At 32.0% G+C, this 19,749-nt stretch overlaps 2 protein-coding genes across 8 annotated transcripts in view; one reads left to right on the plus strand and one right to left on the minus strand.

Annotated features, from left to right (window-relative positions):
- Nucleotides 1-3,721, plus strand: part of LOC122576280 — a 75,003-nt gene extending 71,282 nt beyond the window's left edge. For 5 of the 6 annotated variants that reach the window (XM_043746350.1, XM_043746349.1, XM_043746353.1 and 2 more), the window contains one exon: nt 1,423-3,721. In XM_043746350.1, coding sequence (XP_043602285.1) covers nt 1,423-1,602 — 180 coding nt within the window. In that variant the 3' untranslated portion in view covers nt 1,603-3,721. Of the gene's footprint in view, nt 1-1,382 lie in introns of all 6 variants that reach the window. The other variant, XM_043746352.1, reaches the window with a different exon arrangement.
- LOC122576276 (midasin) overlaps nt 1-19,710 on the minus strand; it is a 133,315-nt gene extending 113,605 nt beyond the window's left edge. The window contains exons 1-15 of one of the 2 annotated variants that reach the window (XM_043746332.1): nt 19,376-19,514; nt 17,937-18,148; nt 17,236-17,462; nt 14,999-15,567; nt 13,459-14,873; nt 12,969-13,236; nt 12,691-12,872; nt 12,398-12,584; nt 11,675-12,319; nt 11,135-11,576; nt 10,636-10,999; nt 10,061-10,378; nt 9,582-9,881; nt 9,183-9,407; nt 8,884-9,012 (exon numbers count right to left, since the gene is read on the minus strand). In XM_043746332.1, the coding sequence (XP_043602267.1) occupies nt 8,884-9,012; nt 9,183-9,407; nt 9,582-9,881; nt 10,061-10,378; nt 10,636-10,999; nt 11,135-11,576; nt 11,675-12,319; nt 12,398-12,584; nt 12,691-12,872; nt 12,969-13,236; nt 13,459-14,873; nt 14,999-15,567; nt 17,236-17,462; nt 17,937-18,017 (5,352 nt within the window). In that variant the 5' untranslated portion in view covers nt 18,018-18,148; nt 19,376-19,514. Of the gene's footprint in view, nt 1-8,883; nt 9,013-9,182; nt 9,408-9,581; nt 9,882-10,060; nt 10,379-10,635; nt 11,000-11,134; nt 11,577-11,674; nt 12,320-12,397; nt 12,585-12,690; nt 12,873-12,968; nt 13,237-13,458; nt 14,874-14,998; nt 15,568-17,235; nt 17,463-17,936; nt 18,149-19,375 lie in introns of both variants that reach the window. The other variant, XM_043746331.1, reaches the window with a different exon arrangement.
- Nucleotides 19,711-19,749: the final 39 nt, after the last annotated feature.

A 19,749-nucleotide genomic window follows, 5' to 3' on the forward strand; every position in this document is an offset into this window, starting at 1 on the left:
AAAGTTATAGAAAACGACAAACAAATACTTTGATCGAACGATTTGCGGTAACCTTTTTTTTTTTAAATAAACTTTGAGTTTCACTGAAAATACTTGGATCGTTCATTCGTATAGCTAATAAATGATTCTTCAAAAACAATTTCGTTCTAATTTGGTAGTACAGCAATTGTTTAAGAAGAAAAAATATTAGAAAAAGGTAGCGATAGTAGCAAGATACGTAACACTGCTCGCCAGAAAGATAGCCCAGGTGTGCTATCTTTAATTTCTCAATGACGCGTGTCAAGTTTCTCGTCTGTAACGTATAATATGAAAACATTATGAGCGCAGAATATGCGATTCGTTGAAAATAATTAAAAATATTATGAGATTTAGTGCGTAACAAAAAAATTGTTTTATTTTAAGAACGAGATGATAGCACACTCTGTTAATACGTTTAGAAATTGCTCAGTAGTTCATGATCTATCAACGAGTAAAGATTACAGCACGATATTATACAAATTTGTAAGTATGGGACACGGAAAAAAATTAAACGAGTCTGAAAAAAAGCGAATTCTTGAACTAAAACAGCAACAGTTATCAGTGGCAGAAATATCGAAAGTAATAAGAAGAAGTCGTAAAGTAATACAGAATTTCTTAAAATATGTTGAAGATTATGGCAAAAAGAAATGTACTGGTCGGCCGTCATCGTTATCCGATCGTGATAAGCGAGCAATTTTGAGTGTAGCTTCCAACTGGCAGTTAACAACGAGGCAAACAATGGAAAAATCTAGTGTCAGTGCCAGTGTTTCGAGTATTCGTCGAGTTCTACTATCCTGCAAAGATATTAAGAGGCTAAAATTGAAAAAGGAACCTTCGTTAACGACGAAACACAAAGTAGAACGTTTACGCTTTGCAAAAAAAACAGTGCATTGGAAAAAGAAACGGAGAAGGGTACTATTTTCAGAGGAAAAAAGATTCAACTCGGATGGTCCTGATGGGTTGCGATATTATTTTCATGACATAAGAAAAGAGACAAAGTCAGCAATTCGACGACAAATGGGAGGAGGCAGCGTGATGGTTTGGGCCTGCATCGGTTATTTCGCCAAGCCAAGTATCAAGTTCATCAATGGCAGAATGAATAGCGTCCGATACATAAATTTAATCCGATACATAAAATAAAAATTAAGTACCTGACCTGAGCTCATAATGTTTTCGTATTATACGCTACAGACGAAAAACTTGACACGCGTCGTTGAGAAATTAAAGATAGCACACCTGGTGTATCTTCTGTATGCACAATTTCGAGCACAGTTACAAGCATGAGAACAGCATGCAAAGCAAACCGGTGACTCTATGATGTTCGTCATTAATAAAGGTGTCCTTCTCTACACTTTCTGTTTAAGATTAACTAATCGTAATTAATCGCGGAATTAAACCGTACAGGACGACGTTATGATCGTACCGCCGGATCCGTGGACTCTGGTTTCAAGGTCGAAAAGCACGTCAAGCGTTTACGAGGAAGACATTAGTAGAAGATCGAGCATTTTGTTACCGCCGGCCCCGAAAATAAGCGACTCGGAAGTGAACGTCAGCCCAACTAGCAGCGATCTACCTAGTGAATAAACTTTCTTAACATGTTTCCTTAAACCAGCAAGATTCAATTACAGAAATTCCTTTCTTTCGCGAACTTGGTACATTGCTTTGCTTATTATGCATATCATTTGGAAAGTTCCAACGAGAAAATTTCGAAACAATTTCATTACGAATTACGTAAACGTTCGTCCATAGCTTGTACGTTATTTTATTTTATAAAGCAGAAAATTCCAGTTAGATGGAAAAAGACAGATTTTCCTTGCAGTTGCTTCAAACTATGCTAACGAGTTTTTCAACAATTTCCGTGGAAAATTCGATCAAATTATATTGGAAATAGAAATACGATATTTTTAAAAATGCTAATAGCAATGTTCAAAATTGTTTAATAAATGCTTCTTCCAAGAAAGAACAAAGTGTAACACGTTAACAATTCGAAGATTTTAGAACGACAAGAAGAAGAACGTTTTAAGAATTTTATGTAAATTCTTGTTTCAATTATTCTTAAACCTAATCGAGGATAGATTGTGCGTGATGTTAATATTATATTAAAAATTAATTAATAATTAATTTTGTAAAGTTAAAATGTTTGGAAAAAGCTCTGTAAATTTGTGTAAAAAAAGTCTTTGGTTAAAGTTGATACATCGCATGCTACACTACGCACGCACAATTGCGCGATCGATTGTCGCGAAATCAGTGTTAAACTAACCTATAATTCACATTTGAACAAACCTCTAATTTATAAATTCCTCGCGTTACAAAATTAATAATAACACAAGTATCGATGAAAAATCGACAATTAAACGGAAGAAAAGAAAAATTTGTATGTCGCTAGTTGCATTGTCGTAAAATCTCTTCGATCGAATTATTCAATTCTTATTGTCGTGACTATACTTGGCGTATCTTTAGTCGTACGAGTAATATAATCATTAAAAAATCCAGAAACAGTATACAGTAGATATTAAATGTCAGTTAGATGAAAAATAAATACTTGATGTATAAGAAGACGATGGAAGAAATTTTTACCAATTTTCAGAAGATACTTGTCATTCGTTTTTAATCGATAGTATTGCGAGATAATTTTGTAAAATGATCATATTCGTCAGCGATGATGAATTTGATGAAAGAACAATTTAATGTTTGTAATGTACGAAAAGCTGCAATAAACGTTCAATTCGTCCTTCGAAAGAAATATCGAAAAAATGCTGAATAGTATACGTTTAATATTACAAAGATACTTAGAATTTCTATAAATTCCTATGAATTCTCCGAAGCCGTTCCAAAAACGACCAAAGACATTTCCAAAACGAGATTTGTCCAATTTATTAAACAGATATGCACGTACGCGCGATATCTTCGCAGCGCTGAAGAGTAGAACTCGATGACGTCGATCGACTGACAGAAGATTGTAAATGGACAACAACCGAGAAACTAAATTGTCCACTTGCAAATTCCTCTTCGTAGACTAGGAATCCTCTTCGAAACACGCAAACTGTTCAAGACTCCCGCGAAAATGAAAAGAAGAAAAAGAAGACAAATCCGCGGGACGTTCACTTTCCGGTCGTAACAAGCAACGTGGATCTTGTAACGAGATAAAGGCGCGAAGAAACAAGCGGAGAGATGGAAAAACAAAGGAAAATCGTTGCCAAAGAGGTTCTGTAAAGAACCGTCCAAACAATAATCTTCGAAGATTGCCAAAACTCGCGACGAAGAGATAAGAGAATGATCGTTTCGCCAACGTTAAGCACGTTTCCATGTAAAACTTCGCTTTCTAGACCACTCTGTTTAGATAACGCTATATTCAATGAAACTAAAAAATCAATGAAAATAAAATAAAACGAAGTAAAGTAAAATGAAACGAAGCAGAAGCGAAAGCGGCGCGAAGAAACAAGCTAGAGATTATTTAAGAAAAGTAGAAAAGCGCAGAATGTCACCGACAAAACATAAATAGTTCCTTAAATTGTGAATCGAACAGAGCATTAGCTGCACCAATTAGCGATCAATTAAGCGATTAATTAGGGATACGTTAGATAGTCTGCACCTTCGAATGAGCTTTCCATTAAACTGGGGACTCAAAGTGATCGAGATTTTGCCTCGATTATTACTATTATTATATATATATATTATTTACTATTACGATTATCCTTATTATACACTTATTATACAGATAATTATATACAGAAGCGGAGTCGCGTGTGCGCATATACAGGGTGTCCGATAATTAAACGCTCTTCGTAGCGGTGTCGAGCGTGAAATTGTTCGATATACGATGTATAATGCTGAAACTGTAACATGATTTTCGTTGTAATTAGACTCTTTGTTTAACGGATATTTGATATATATGTGTATATATATATTGTAAGATCTTATATTACAATTAGTTTATTTATAATAAATGGATTAAACAGATGTTGATTAAACAGGTAACGTTTAACGTGAACTAATCACAATAAGGTATTATAATTAAGACAACTAGATAGTTAATTTGCAACACTTATCACCATGGATCCAACGCTCTCTCACGCGGACCATATTCTCTCGACAACGCAGTTCGCACTCCCTCACTTCTCAACTAACACTGTTAATTCGTCTTTCTGCCTTAGCGTCCCTTTGTCCTTTGTCTTAGCCCCACCACGCACGTGTTTCGCAACCGTTCGTGGCCAAAGTCACGTACGCCTTTACCACGAAACTATTCGATTGACCGACGGCGCACTTCGGCTTTCTCGCGACATTGTTTATATTTCGCCCGATATCTCTTAGGCTTCTCGTCCACGATACTACAATATATATATATACTGTATTGTCTGTTTTCGTTTGAAATATTCTTCAGCCATGAATAAATGTTTAATTCGTGAATAATGGAATTATGTATTCGAATAAAAGACTGTACGATTCTGTATTGACAACTTCTCGTTTACTTCTTTCGATGGTAAGAAATTAACACGTTCGTGACTGTCGAGAATATAATAATGACAGAAATTCGATATAAAAATTTCAGTTCGCAGTATATCGAAATCTATTTATCAAATGAAATTTATGAAAATTAGTAAAATTTTAGATTTGTCAGATATTTGGAAGAAACGACACGTTTCGAGAAATGTTGTCAAAGCGAACGTAACGAAACGTGTTGTCAAAGTGAAAACGTAATGAGAATAAACTAGTCACTCTGTATATGTGTATATGCAGATAAATATATACCTATACATATGTATATATGTATATGTATGTTATATTATATATTTTCTATGCAAAAATTTAGGGATTTCCGGACGTGCGTTCTCTAAGCTATTTTTTCTTGTAACAAAAAAAAAAAAAAAAAAAAAAAAAGAAGAAAAAAAGAATACACGTTTTAATGCACAAGTTTCTCGTTTGTGCTTAAAGATATCTTTTTTTTCACTTTTCTCTATTAAATAAAAATGATTGAAGTTTGCTGGGAAGGAAATAGAAAAACAGCGGTGGTTTTAATTTACTGGAAAATTCGCCAGATGTTTGTACGCGAGTTCTAAACAATTTCCACCGAAAATGACAACAAAGCGTTCTATTGGGTTGGCAACTAAGTGATTGCGGATTTGTCAATACCACCTAATGACAACATCCGCAATCACTTAGTTGCCAAGCCAACATTTGGTTTACGACCTCGCGTAACGTGTCCGAGAATTTTGTAAATTTGTATTATATTTAATTTTATATCAATTGTACTGTAATTGAATTTTATAGAAATGTTATGGTCGACGTTTTTTCCATTTTTTAACGTTGCCAAACGTATATTTCTTACTTCTAATAAACAGTTGAGACAAGACCAACTGTATTTTCCCTCATTTGCATACTATTCATAACAGGAGCAACTAAATCTTTCGTAACTGACGCTGATCGAAATTGTTAATGACGACCGATCGATGAAAATTTAAACAAATCTTTACCCAATCGCTGCAAATTCTAATTTGAAAACAAAAAAAGAACAAATCTTGGATTAGAACAAGCCACGATACATCTCGCTATAATTAACAGTTGATAAGTGTGTAAAAAACCTTTTTCCAAAAACCAATTTCTACGATACAAAAATCACGAAAGCTTTTCATCCTACGAATAATTTTCCCAGATGATTTTAACCATTTGAGTCCCGGGGATCATTAAAAAAACAAGGTCGAAAATTATTATTATTATTATAAAATATTATTTACATACGCGTACTATTAGTTTATAAATATTCCAAGTTTTGTTCAATGAAAACTATTGAGAAGACAACAATGAAATACAAAATACCATCAGTAACGTTCAAATGTACTGGGACTTTTCGACTCAAAATCTAAACAGCCACTCACACGGTTAAAATATACAAAACTTCAAAAGCATACGAAAATCAGCAACATCGGTTTATCCTCAAAAAATTAGAAAAATCAACGATCAATTTCTACGATACAAAAATCACGAAAGCTTCTCATTCTGTGCGAATAATTTCCGTAGATGATTTTAAGAATTTGCATAAATTGTATCGCAAGAGCCACCTAACCGCCAAGAAATAAATAAATCGTTGAAATATCTAAGAATTGCGATAATGAAGGAACAGTAGAACACGACATCGAATATTTCGTTACTGCGATTATTATTTTATTTTAATATTATTAATATTATAATTATTATTTTATAAATTTTATATATTATTTATAATTTAGCAATATTTACGTGGCCAACTGCTGCTTCTTACGATGTAAACTGCGAAAAATCGGCATCATTCCGAACGCAATTCTAGCAATTGCGCGTCATCGCGTTGAATATTTCGATAATGGAACGAACGTAATACAGAATTCATAATATAATTACCACGCAACGCTGAGAATCCGTGCATTCGATCTACGAATGCAAACTGCGATAACTAGAACGTTTATCGGTCGAAATCCTCGAATATAAACTCCATCTGCCTTGCGATAGAGTCTTCACATTTTCTATACATAACAGTGTCGATGCTAACAAGAGAAAGAGAGAAGAGAATTGCACAACTTGTGACAGTTGTAGACCTCTGGCGGAATAATTTCTTACCTAACTATAGCAATAGATTGAGAAATTGTGGCTTGCAGATTATATCACGCGGGTAGAGCAATTACAGAAACGAACTGGTTCCGGTGAGAACAGTTTGCAATTTCGATCGAAATCTTCTGCCGCTCTTTCGTTTGTGGTAGAGAAAGAAGAAAAGAAATAAAAGCGAAAGTGAAAGCCGTAGTATTTGTAGGGAAAGTTTGTAGGATGAAAATTTCTTTATTATCCGCTCTATTTCTCTGTTTCCATAATTCGTCACGTAGTTCGTGCTTTAGAAAGAAATTTTCCTTTTTTCTTTTTTTTTTTTCGTCGATGCTGTCGATCGATACGCGTGGGAGGAAATTTAAAAGCGAGAAACGCTAGAAATACGCGAGCTGAACCGTAATCCAGCAACATTCGAAAGATGAAAGAAATAAAGTCCGGAAAATCCCTGAAACAATGTCAATTTCTCTGGAAAGACTTTCGTAGGAGAAGGCGGAGTAAACTTACGAACATTACTCGTAAAGTATGTCTTTTAAAAATTATTAGAACGTGAGTGTTAGCCAGAACGACGATAGCGTTAAGGATAATTAGTTTAAGTTGATGGACAAACGGTGCCTGGCAGATCGATAGATATTACGCGAAGATCGTGCGAAAACATTGATTGAGATATTTGTATCGTTGATTATACAACAATTATTTGCGTTTATAATATTACAGTATCACGACATCGATGTTACTAAGCGTGTAAATAAAGATAGATTATCTTTGACAATGATAATATTTTTTAATCTTCCTCCGCTTTAGAAACTTCACAAAGGCTGTGATGGTATTGGTGGAATAAAATAATTGTTTAAAAATAATTATTTCATTGGTATGTCATGTTGCTTGCGCTAGCTGCACACGTTATTTTGATATTTCGTTGGATTTAAATAGAAGAGGCCCGAGTGGCAATGAGCAACAGGAAAAGTTGCCCGAAGCGAGACTAAAAGCTAGAAGCACTTCAAGTCGTCGAGTACAGACGTTATATTCCAGCCTCTGCGAAAGAAATCTCATTGATCCTTTGGTGGCGTGCGATTATCTGGCCTCTCGAGTCTGACAATGGTGCTCGCCCATCAACTTATAACAGTAAAGACTCCCTTTGGGGCGTTTAATTTCAGTTCTTCGAGATTACCATTGGTTATACGATGAATAGAAAGGAAATAGTCAGCCAGATACAGAGCCAATGAAAGAATGGAAGAACTGAGATGAAACGACTAAGCAAACAGTACAAGCGAATCGAGTAGAACGTCAACGACGCGATGATAAGAAGATAAATGATAAAGAAAATAAAGAAACAGAGTAAACAAATTTTCTCAATGCGATTGTAATAAATTTGAACGCGCAAGCAAATTAATTCAAAAAATTCAAATACGCCGTTTGAATATTTATTAGAGGATATAACGTGAAATGGATTGTAAATTAAATTAAATTCTTCCACGACTATATTATGCTCCGTCATTCGTAAAATCGTGTTGAAACATCGATTTGTACGAAACGTCGCAATTTCAGTTTCGGCTCAAAGGGAAAAGTTCCATTACACTACTGCGGGCGAATCGATGCACCCATAAAAAAATCCTGTCAGCGGGGAGCGGAACTCATTAAACCATGCAAATTTTCCCTCTTTTACTTTTTCCTTATTTTTATTCGAAACGGAGTTGGTCCGGTTGCTGAAATCGCTTTGTGCATAAACGAGTTTAGAAAATTTCGGTCAGATCGCTATTCTACTTAAGCAAGACCGCTGCAACAAATTTGTAAGGAAGAAGTTTACTTGATTTAATTAAAAATTTCAATGTTATCGCTTGATACATTTCCCCTCCTTGTACGTAGTAAATGTATAGTTTTGTCTTTTTTAAAAATGGTATAGTTTGAATAAAGTTTATGTCACATTGATTGTAAAATTATTAGGCAATAAAAAGCAATGAAACCTGAATTTGATATATTACCAATTACATTTTATGTCATAAATCTACTTCATGATCGCGCATGAAGTAATGTAAATGTTGAGAGCCCATTTATTTTAACTATCTTGTCTACCAGAGCTGAATTTACTGAATGTTAGTTTATTAGTGATACGGTATTGCTATTTAACATATACGCTGGAAGCAATGTTGCTTCTCTTCCTAACATTACTAATTAAATTTCAAAATATTTTTTCATACCGTATTCGCATAGTTGCGATTAATGGACAGAATTTTCTGTCTTACGAGAGATAGATTAAACGTGCAATCAAAAACATATTACTTTTATAAAATAACTTACCTGTTCGAAGCCGCCTAAAATTTCCGTAGTATCCATCGCAGAATTGACGACGATCGATTTCAGCTTCCGTCCGGCCAGGTTTGCAAGAAGATGTACGAGACTGGTCTTTCCGGTTCCAGATCCACCGATCTGTTACAGAATTGATACGTATATTAGTTAACAAAATGGTATATAATTAATATTTGTAGCATTACGTAATTATATAAATTGTATAAGAATTATTTAAAAGAGCAGATAAGACGCAAATAATTACTCGATAGTCTGTTCGAGGAAGTTAAACCAGTTTACAAACTACTTACGAGAATGGCCATCCAATTCATGTTAACACACTGCGCAAGTCCCTTAAGGACAGTTTTCTGCTCCCTCAGGAGTAATAAATCATCATTCTCGTACACTGCAGAATCGCTGCGATCCAATATTTCGTCTCCCAAAAAGACCTTCTCTCTCGTCAAGTGGACTAAGTACTCTGGATCTGGTAATGGCCAATCATTTTGTAAGAAAATCTTATTGTATATCTCGATCACCTGTAATTAAAAAACATTTAATAGTTAGATAGAAGTTTATTTCATCATATATTGTAAGAAATATATTGTAGGATTGTAAAAACATGAAATTTAATTACACAGCAAATAATATTCTCGTGAATTAAAATTATTGATATTATAAATATTAAAAACATTACGTTATATATGTCTTACATTTTTTTTATCTTCATTTGTCCTCATTCTATCAACATAAATCAGTTGAGCGCCATTTCCGGGATTGAAAATCTTTTTTGAACTCTTTTTGAAAGCTGCCATGGTTATTTCACACCACCTAGTGACATCTCTAAGGTTCATTTCCCAAGGTGATCCCAAATGACCCCAAGTAGTTCCAACTTGAGAGCTCAATTCTTCGTTAAACTGAATCATCTTATCGAGTAAATCTCCTGGTAGTTCCGGAAATTGAACATTTAAAATGAATTTTAGATCCCTCTGTTCCAGAGCATCCACAAAAACCTAAAACAGCAAAAGAAGCAAAATCATGAACTGATAACTCTACCTTTAATGATCAAGAAAAGATGGATCATTATATTTTTATACGACTTTTTCCTAATATTATTTATTATCATCCCCTTATTATAGCAATGTATGTGTTCTTCTATTACTCTTTTGTTTTGAATATAAAAAGAACTTACTTGTGTGAAACGATTCAAAAATGACTTTGGAAGCCCCCTTCTAGCTCCACCTTGACGAAGAGGATTTTGACAACCAAATAATCGAGTTCCTGGCTTTACGATGAAAGACATTCCTAATTCCGGGATGTAAACTTCGCCACGATGATCGAGACAGGCGTTTAATCCTTCGAGAACCGATTGGGATGCAAGATTCAATTCATCCAGAAGAATCCAATCTCCATTTTTTAGAGCTCTTAAGAAAGGACCATCCCTCCACGAGAATTCACCAGGCTTCCCTCCTTCCACTGGTAAATCCGCTCCGAATAAATCCGAAATATCCTACGTAATATTTAAAAATTTTATAATAATAATAAGTTTTAACATTTTGGTTCAATTGGATTCTTTTCTTCTTTTTTTACAAAAGACTCATAAACGACATTTTAAGTCTTATAAAATAAATGCAATACATTAAAACCGATAATATTATAAAATTGCAAACTTAATATTACAGTATATAGAAATAGCAAATCATCTTATTTCATTTAGTTGAATTACTTAATAAATTATATAATAAAGAAAGAGGAAGGAATAGTTACCGTTTGATCGCTTAAATTTAATCTAAGAAGACGATGCCCAGATGCTCTGGCAAGTGCAGAAACTAAGCTAGTTTTACCAACTCCTGGACTACCTTCCAATAGAATTGGTTTCTTTAATTGCAAAGCACGTAAAACTTTCAGAGTATTCATCTTTGTTGTTGGACTTGCAAAAGCAAATCCTACATTGTTTGGAATTTGTACATTTCCCTTTTTAATATAAAATGGATGTATTCCAAATTTATCCTCAAAATTGTCGACATCAAATTCTTCATTGTTTAATACTAATTCAGATTTTAATGTACTCTGTATTTGCTGTTTAATAAATTTCAATGCAGTATCCTTAAAACTTTTCAACTTCTTTGAACTAAAATAATTTGAAATATTTCGGTAAAAAACTAATCAATATAATTGTAATTAACTAATATATAATATGATTCAGTAAAATAGAATTTGATTAAAATTGTATAAAACCCAATTGATAACAGTTCATAGCACTTACTTTTCTGCTGCAGTTAAACCAGATCCAAGCCCATCGATATAGCTTAAAGCTGCACCATGGAAAAAAGCATCCCCTATTCCTAAATCTTCACAAGAATTAACAAAATTCACCCATGTAAGAATATCTCTGACACTAACGACAAGCTTTTTTCCTATTTCTGTAGTTTGTATCCACTTTATGAATTCTATTATTGCTGCAGGAACAGTTTCCTTGTATTCTTTACGTAGATTGTGTACCATAATACACTTGAGATCGTCCAATGAAACACAACCTTCGCACCAAATTTCCGTGAATCTATTCCTAAGAGCTGGTGAAAGTTCTTTTTTGCCATAATCGCCACCAGGATTCATTGTACCAACAAAAATGAAATTTTCATGTGCAGTAACTGCTGCATTTTCTTCAGTTGATGGCTTTTCAGCAATTAAAAGTTTACGTTCAGGTTCTAGAACAAAAATTAATTAATTCTAATACTATTTAAATAAAACAATTTGAATTAAATATCTGTTGTGTGATTAAAAATAATTCAAGATAATAAATTACCTAGAAGAGAGTTCAGTCTTTCAAGTACGCTATCGTCCGCCAAAGAGATTTCATCTACTAAAAAAAAGCCTCCATCTTTCATGGATTTCACTAAAGGACCATCAACCCATTCGAACAATTTCTGATTTTCTCTATGTTCTCTAACTGGACGGAGACTTCCAAGAAAATCAGAAGCTTCTGTATGCATATGGCAGTTGACAATACTAAGTTCTTGTTGTCTAATTACAGACAATAGTTGACAAACTGTAGTTTTTCCACCTCCTGTTTCACCAATTAAAAGAACTGGCTCTTTAAAGTCACAGGCTTTCGAGAGAAGTACTGCCATTTTGCGCATTTGATATGTCCAAACTACATGTTCAAATCCTGGAATCTTCTTTGACAAAAGAGATTCCAAGATTGGCTTAGTTACAGTAGAAGTTTTTTCAGAGAGTGAAAATAGAGCATCTGGACTAACATCCCTTTTTAAATGTTTCTTTAACACTTCTATGATTTCTAAACATTCTTCTGAGTGACGAACTTTCGAAGAGAGAACCAAATATCCTTCGTCCGCTAAATGTTGACTCCAATCATACAAAGTGCCTACAATATCGGGTGCCAGGTGATATCTTTCAGCCCAGCGAAACAAATCTCTAAGAGTTATAAACCCTACAAAAAATGGGAAAATTACCTTCTTAAATGATAGAAATATTTACTAATAAATAATGCGTTAAGACAATAATATACCTCTTTTCCCCGCAAAAGTTGCAGTACCCTTTCTTCGTACTTGAAGTTCCGTCATTACATTGATTACTTGCTTGCAATATGTTTCTGGCATCTTACACCTTTTATGTAGAATTATTTGGAGCTCTTTAGGTGGAATTTCATCAAAATGTAACTCGACAAATCGATTTCTAAATGCACGTGATAATACCTAATAAGAAATAGGAATAAAAAATCACATGAAATACTAATAAGAAATTATTTGTTATAGACCAATACATCTATTTAAAATGGATTATTTGTTTATAAAATATTACCTTTCTTCCACCATATAAACCTGGAGGATTTTGCGTAGCAAAAAGCATGAAATTATCATGTGCTTTTACAATTTGTTGAGTTTCAGGAATAAACAACTCTCTGTTATCATCAAGAACTCTATTCAAAGCTTCTAAAACATCGCTAGGTGCTAAATTTAACTCGTCCAAAATTATCCAATATCCTGAAGAATATTAAATTATTTTAGAGGTATAAAAATAAGTAATTAAACATATAATATCATAATAAAATGAATAATCAAAAATTAAATTCGTCATACCTTTCCGCATAGCATCTACTAGAATACCCTCTTTAAAAACTAACTTTCCTGAAGAATCGGCTACATAGGTACCAACGTATTCCTGCAGGTCTGTGTGTTCATGATTATTAATTCGTACACAGGTATGTCCAGAAGCTTTCGCTAAGTATGTTATCAAACTGGTCTTTCCTACTGAAGTATCGCCTTGCAGTAATATAGGCATTTTACCAATAGATACTACTCGCACTAAGTCTTTCAAATTTTGCTTCACTGTTTCTGTGAGGATATACTAAAATCAAAGAAAATATAGAAGTTTTATTTACTTTACCTTTACCTTACTTTGCCTACAAGATCTGTTTCTTTTATATATATATATATATATATATATATATATATATATATATATATATATATATATATATATATATATATTTAACACACTGCTTAATTTCTTTTTATGAAAGCTAAACTGCTTATTAGTAAAATTCTCTTTAAAAGAATACAAACTTACATCTTCTGGAATCTGTGGCTCAAGATCACCTCTAGAAATCCAATAGCCCTCAAAGCATATAAAGCTCTCAGCATGACCACGTGGCCTTGGAATTGGAGTTCCAATAACAGCACTGGCAGCTTTTTCTCCTAAGATAGCCTTTACAATCATTCTTTGTACTATTGGGTAAGATTTACTATCTAACTGTGTTAGAAAACTTAAACAAAATGCTTCATATAAAGATCTCATTATATTTCCACAAGGATTCTGTGCAGACACACTTAGAGCACGACATAGTGTTCTCAAACTGTAATGTGGCTTATGCCCAATTCCATCAAGAAGACTGATTTCTGCTTCTTTCCTGACACTTAAGTAAAATTTGACAATGTTTTCAATTTTTTCTGGTGGCAGATTTAAGTCATTCAGATATGAACTCACTAGAAGTTGTAAATCTGATTTTTCTGTAAGTTCATCAACAAAGAATTCTGTAAATCTATTCCTCAGACCCATGGGAAGATCTTTTTTCCCAACATCTGTTGCAGGATTCATACAAGCAAAAATTGCAAAGTCTTTGTGCCTTTTAATTGGTTCTTTGTCTCCACGCTCTAATAAAGATAGAGATCCGCAAGATCCTTCTAATAAACCAGAAAGACATTCTAATGTTTCTGCAGTAGCTAAATTTATCTCATCTAACAAAACCCAGTCTCCATTTTTCAGTGCTTTGACTAGACTACCCTCTACAAATGAAAATGCTAAAGAGAACTGACTCTGCACCTGAGACTGAAGTTTTTCTAATTTCTCTGCTAGTTTCTCCCATTTCTTTAAAATTTCTACCTCATTTTGCTTTTTTGTAGACGTCTTCAGTCTTTTCAAAGCAGCACTAGTGCTATGAATCATTAAAGTAATCAACATCTTCCACTTTCTTCCTTCAAAGCAACGCCCAATATGATTCAAATATTTTAAGTTTGGTTCAATTGCAAAATAAGATCGAAACAAAATCTCGAATTCTTCGCGAATTGGAAGAATCAAAAGTTTAAGATCTACCGGTTTGTAGCCACCAAGTAAATCTGTACTTTCACTCTGTTGGTTCATATTTATTACTATCAACTTATGGCCTGTTATCTGCGCAAGGTATTGTACGCAACTTGTTTTCCCTGTGCCAGTTTCTCCAACTAGAAGAACTGGCTCTTTTTGTACAATGCAACTAGCTATTCTCTCCAAAAGACATACAGATGGTCTTGTATAAGAAAAATTGGAACTTCTAGACTCTATTTTAACTCTATCAGCTTTTTTTATATCTAACTTTGCTCTACCAACAATAAGGCATTCTTTGTGGAGATTTACAGATGGTTTATGTACTTGAGAAAAAAATTCTGCTTTTGTTTTTACAATACCTAATTTGTGTGCCACAGCTATTGCCAAATCTAAACGTTGTACTGAAATAAAAAGACAACAACATGATTCATTACTTATGAAATTTCTTCATAAGAACATTTAATTGCAGTATTATAAACAATCATTCAGCAATAATAGATATTTTTATAAAGTATACTTTACATACCGGGATTAGGCACAGAGCAGCAAAAGACATCTAAAGCATCTTGAAAGATTTTCAGGCCCGAAGCAGGTGAGGATACATCAAAATCAACTACAGCTCTAAAGCACCACTTAATCAAATCCCTGGTAGAAATTTGTCTAGTATTTCTTACACTATTCACAATGTCATCTTCATGGTTTCCAGCAGAAAACAATAAAAACACATCAACCATTTTTACAGCTACAGTATGCAATATTGGAAATAAGGTTTGGACAATTGTAATGAGTTCTTTCCTTGATAAGGATTCTATGTTAACACAAGACCACTGTTTCTGCATTGGCATTTGAAATGATTTTTGTGTTCCTCCAGAACTCAATCTTCTAGTAACAAACAACTGAAACCCACTTTTCACATGTATCAAGTCTCTGTATCCAGGGACTGATAATGTTTTAGTTTCTATAAGTTGTCTGATAACACTAATAACATCTGTTGCAGCGCAGTCAATATCTTCTAAAAGCAGCCATTTGCCAGATGATACAGCTTCAGTCAATATTCCTGGTTGCCATAAAAATTCTCCAGGAATATCAGTACATCTGTACATTCCTAATAACATTTTAGAATCTGTTTGATCACCTAATTGCACTTTTGCAAATTTCTGTGCATCGTGACCGGTAGCTTGAGCTAAGAATTCTATTAATGCAGTCTTTCCAGAACCAACTGCACCTTGCAAACATATACATTTATTGGAAGAGACTGCCAAAGCTAAATTCCGTAAATTTTGTCGCGTAGATGGCACAGGAATTAGATTCAATTCATTTCTATTTCCCGATTTTTCAAATATTGGAAGTAAAATTCCTCCAATGGAAACTACAGAAGGTACATGAGGAATATCATCTATTTCTTTGGTATCTTCACATGTTATATTATTTCGATTAACTTTTTTACTTTTAACAAAATACTCTTGATTGTTAGAAACAAAATTACTCACATGAGATAGATAGCAAGATTCTGACATTCCTAATACAATAGCAATACAATTTATTGCTACCCTGAAAGATAATTAAAAATTATTCTTGTATATTTTGTTTTGACTTAAGACACTTTTTTATTTTACTTATTTATAATGGAATTTTATCAAATTTATTCCTAAACAATTACTCCATTTAATAAAAATCATTGGATTAAAATCTTTTCCTATTAGTAATTTTATTTAAAAGGAAATATCATATTTTTTAATTTCATATCTTACCATCTAACACCTCCATCTTCATGAGTCAGATATTTATAAAATTTAGACCAATTCCATGCATATTTGAAGTGTATTGGTGCGCTACATAGAATATCATAACAAGCAGTTACTAAATCATAATCAGATACTTTTGTGACAGATATTATTTTTTGCCTATTACGTCTCTTTAAAGGAGGACCACGATCAACTTCTATAAGTTCAAATGGAGCTGGATTTACATCAAAATAATGTAGAACAAATCTGTAATGAAACAATATTCATTTACAAATCAATTTCAAATTTTATATCATTTAAATATATCTTATAATTATTTTCAATAGAGAACTGTTGGCAAAAATTATTTTTTAAATAATTAATAATTCTTTTTTTTTCTGTAATTATATATTTGATTTGCAGAAAACATACTTTATACTACTGAATACTGCTATAAAATAAACAAGACTTTTTCATATACACTTTTTAACATTACAGTTTAATATAATTAGGCTATAAAGTATACAAATTTACATACTACTAAACATAAACGACTATGCTTATATATTTACGAAATAAGAAAAATATTACTTGTATATGTCCTGCACTAAATTAATAATACAACTAAGAAAACAACACAGAATACTGTGTTACAAAGACCTTTAATTTTTTCCAAATATATTTTACATTTATTACACATTTCATCAATTGATAATTATAAATTTAAGTAATAAAAAAAGTATAATACACAGAAATCAGAATATCACATAATATCAGAAAAATATTGTTTGTATCCTTGTAGGATATTCTCCAGCCTGAAAGATTCAACCTAAAATGTTATGGAACATGAAAAGAATTATAATGCTGAATAAAGTACTATTCAACCTAAAATATATTGCCTATAAGTAAGAGAACATAATTTTATGATGATATTTTCGCTGTTAATAATCACATATTAGTGTAAAAAAAAATATATATATATATACATACAAAATAATATAAAATATAAAGTATTCTATGTAACATTAAAAATACATACACTAATATATCCCGATTCTTGGAAAGTAATTTGGCTAAGATAACTGAATTTAATTTATGAATCAAATCTTCGTCATCAAAGGAAATTTTATCCATTGAAATGCTTTTCATAATTAATGCTGGCAATAACTGTGGGAAACATTCTGCCACATCCTCTGTGGTTTCTGGATTCATTAAGAATTCACATAAAATATCTAAAATTTGTTTATGCTCATCCTTGCTTGGTTCCTACAATAAAATTACACAATGTTATGAAATAAGATTAATGAAATATATTTTGAAGAATATAACATTATTAAATAATGAAAAAGTCAGACAGACACGTGGTACATTTTAATCAAAACTCAATTTAAAAATAAACAGTAATTAAAGCATTAAAAAAAGTTTTGCATTTTCTATAAATTTTGTCAGGCTTATTTCGCGTATTAAATTAAATGAATGAATAAAATGAACATTGTATGTGTTACAAATAAACGCAGTTTGAAGGCATATTATTTTCATCCATTTATTATATATTAAAAATTAGATGAAAATATTGCTAAAACTCATAATTACTAACAGTAACCTAAAAAAGAATGTGAAATTTATACAATAAGAAATAGTAATAGCAGAGAAAAATAAGAACAGAGATATTGACAATTGTGATGTTAACAAACGAAAAGAGGATATTTAAAATATTTTAAAAAAATGTTTCTTACTTACTTTGTCAATTCTAAAAAATGAGAGTTTCTGCACATACTTTTCGTCTCGTTTAATAAACACCGACAAACTTTGTGAAAACATATTTGAAAAACTAAAAATCAAGTTACACGTGCAATGCCGGATAAATATTGAAATCAATGCGTAAGTAACCACGTGTTTGCAATCAGTAGCCAATGTTCGGATATTCCTTTTTAAGGCGTACAATTCCTCGACTTGTAACAAAAAATTCCCTAGATTACTTGCAGTTTCTTAAAACTAAAAACCTACCTATCATAAGTTTGCTATCATTATGAAATGTAAAATCAAGTATGTAGTTTAAATTTGAAGCTAAAAAATAATTGCAACGATTTCATTCGTAAATTACGTATTACTAATATAATTTGCTACAGGTAAAAGTAATTTCATATAAGCAGACATTAAGAATTTCATGATTTATAAATTACCAATGAAATGTTAAATATTAACTTTATTTCCAAAATTCAAATAATATACATTTTTTTAATGTATATAAATGTTTCTTCATATGTCTTTATTGTAAAAAAAGGAAAGATGTTTATCAAGTTTCTTCTTTAATAGAAATAAAAATAGTATCTTTATATATATAATAGTATGTTGTAGATGATTTTGAGTATTATTTTGTCATAGTGCTTAAAATAAGTGCCATTATTATTATGTATTTGATATATGAGAAGTGGCAATTTTAATTAATTTAGTTTTTGTAATAAAATTGATGTTTTGTTACAAAAACAATTAATATTTTCAACTTATAGATCATCTTCAGACTATGTCACAAGAATTATGCATAATTATTTGAAACAATTATATGCAACAATGATAAAAGGTAATAATATGTAATCTTTTAACCACTTGCAATGAAATTGTTTTTATATATATATAAATTGGCAATTTAGACGATGAAATTCAAATTAATTCTTTTATCATATGATAAAATGTAAAATCACTTTATTTGCAAGAATAAATATTTGTTTCTGTGAAGTTTTAAAACCACGCTTAGTACTTACTACATAATTTAAAATTTAAGATACTTAAAATAAATAAGAATACCTATTTTATATATAAATCAAGTTTAATACGAAATATACAAGGCTTAACTGTAAACATATGTTCTGAACAGTACAAAAGTTGTACTTTTAGAATGTCGCTGTACAACTTAATAATATAAATCAGAAAATCTCAGGATGTGAGTTAAATTCATCTCGTAACCTCCTCTCAATTGCAGGTAGAGATAAGTTATCAACCTGAACGTTAAAACTGACATAAACAGCTATTGAAAGTTTCTTTGAAAGTCTCTTGGCAAGACTGGTTGAAAATTCATTGGCAATTGATCCCATAACCTTCGTTGTAAGTGGTTCCTTTTCGTATGGTGATTTGATTGCGAATGACAAATCATTCATGGCATTCTCATTATAATCACCTACCCACAGATAAAGGGAATTTTCCATTTTAATTACATGACATGAGATTGACAGGTCACCGACTTTTGCCACAAAATCATGAAACTTAACGTCACAATCGCTATTCGTTATTTCTTCTACTTCTGATTGATTTTCCATGTTTTAATTATTGTTCAGCTCGTTTATTTTTGATTTCAGATCTGCTGACTACGAGTCTATTTACTCTACAGGCGAATCAGTGGAACTAACACAAAGTACAATTTTCAACCGATAGATAACGCTACCATGCCCAAAATAGCACATTTGACATTAAACGAATGTAACTAATTAAGTAACTAATTAGAACAAAATATATACATATTTTCACACTGTATACATAAAAGACTTTTTCATAAGAG

The sequence above is a fragment of the Bombus pyrosoma genome, linkage group LG16 (assembly GCF_014825855.1).
Source record: "Bombus pyrosoma isolate SC7728 linkage group LG16, ASM1482585v1, whole genome shotgun sequence".
Lineage (NCBI taxonomy): Eukaryota > Metazoa > Arthropoda > Insecta > Hymenoptera > Apidae > Bombus > Bombus pyrosoma.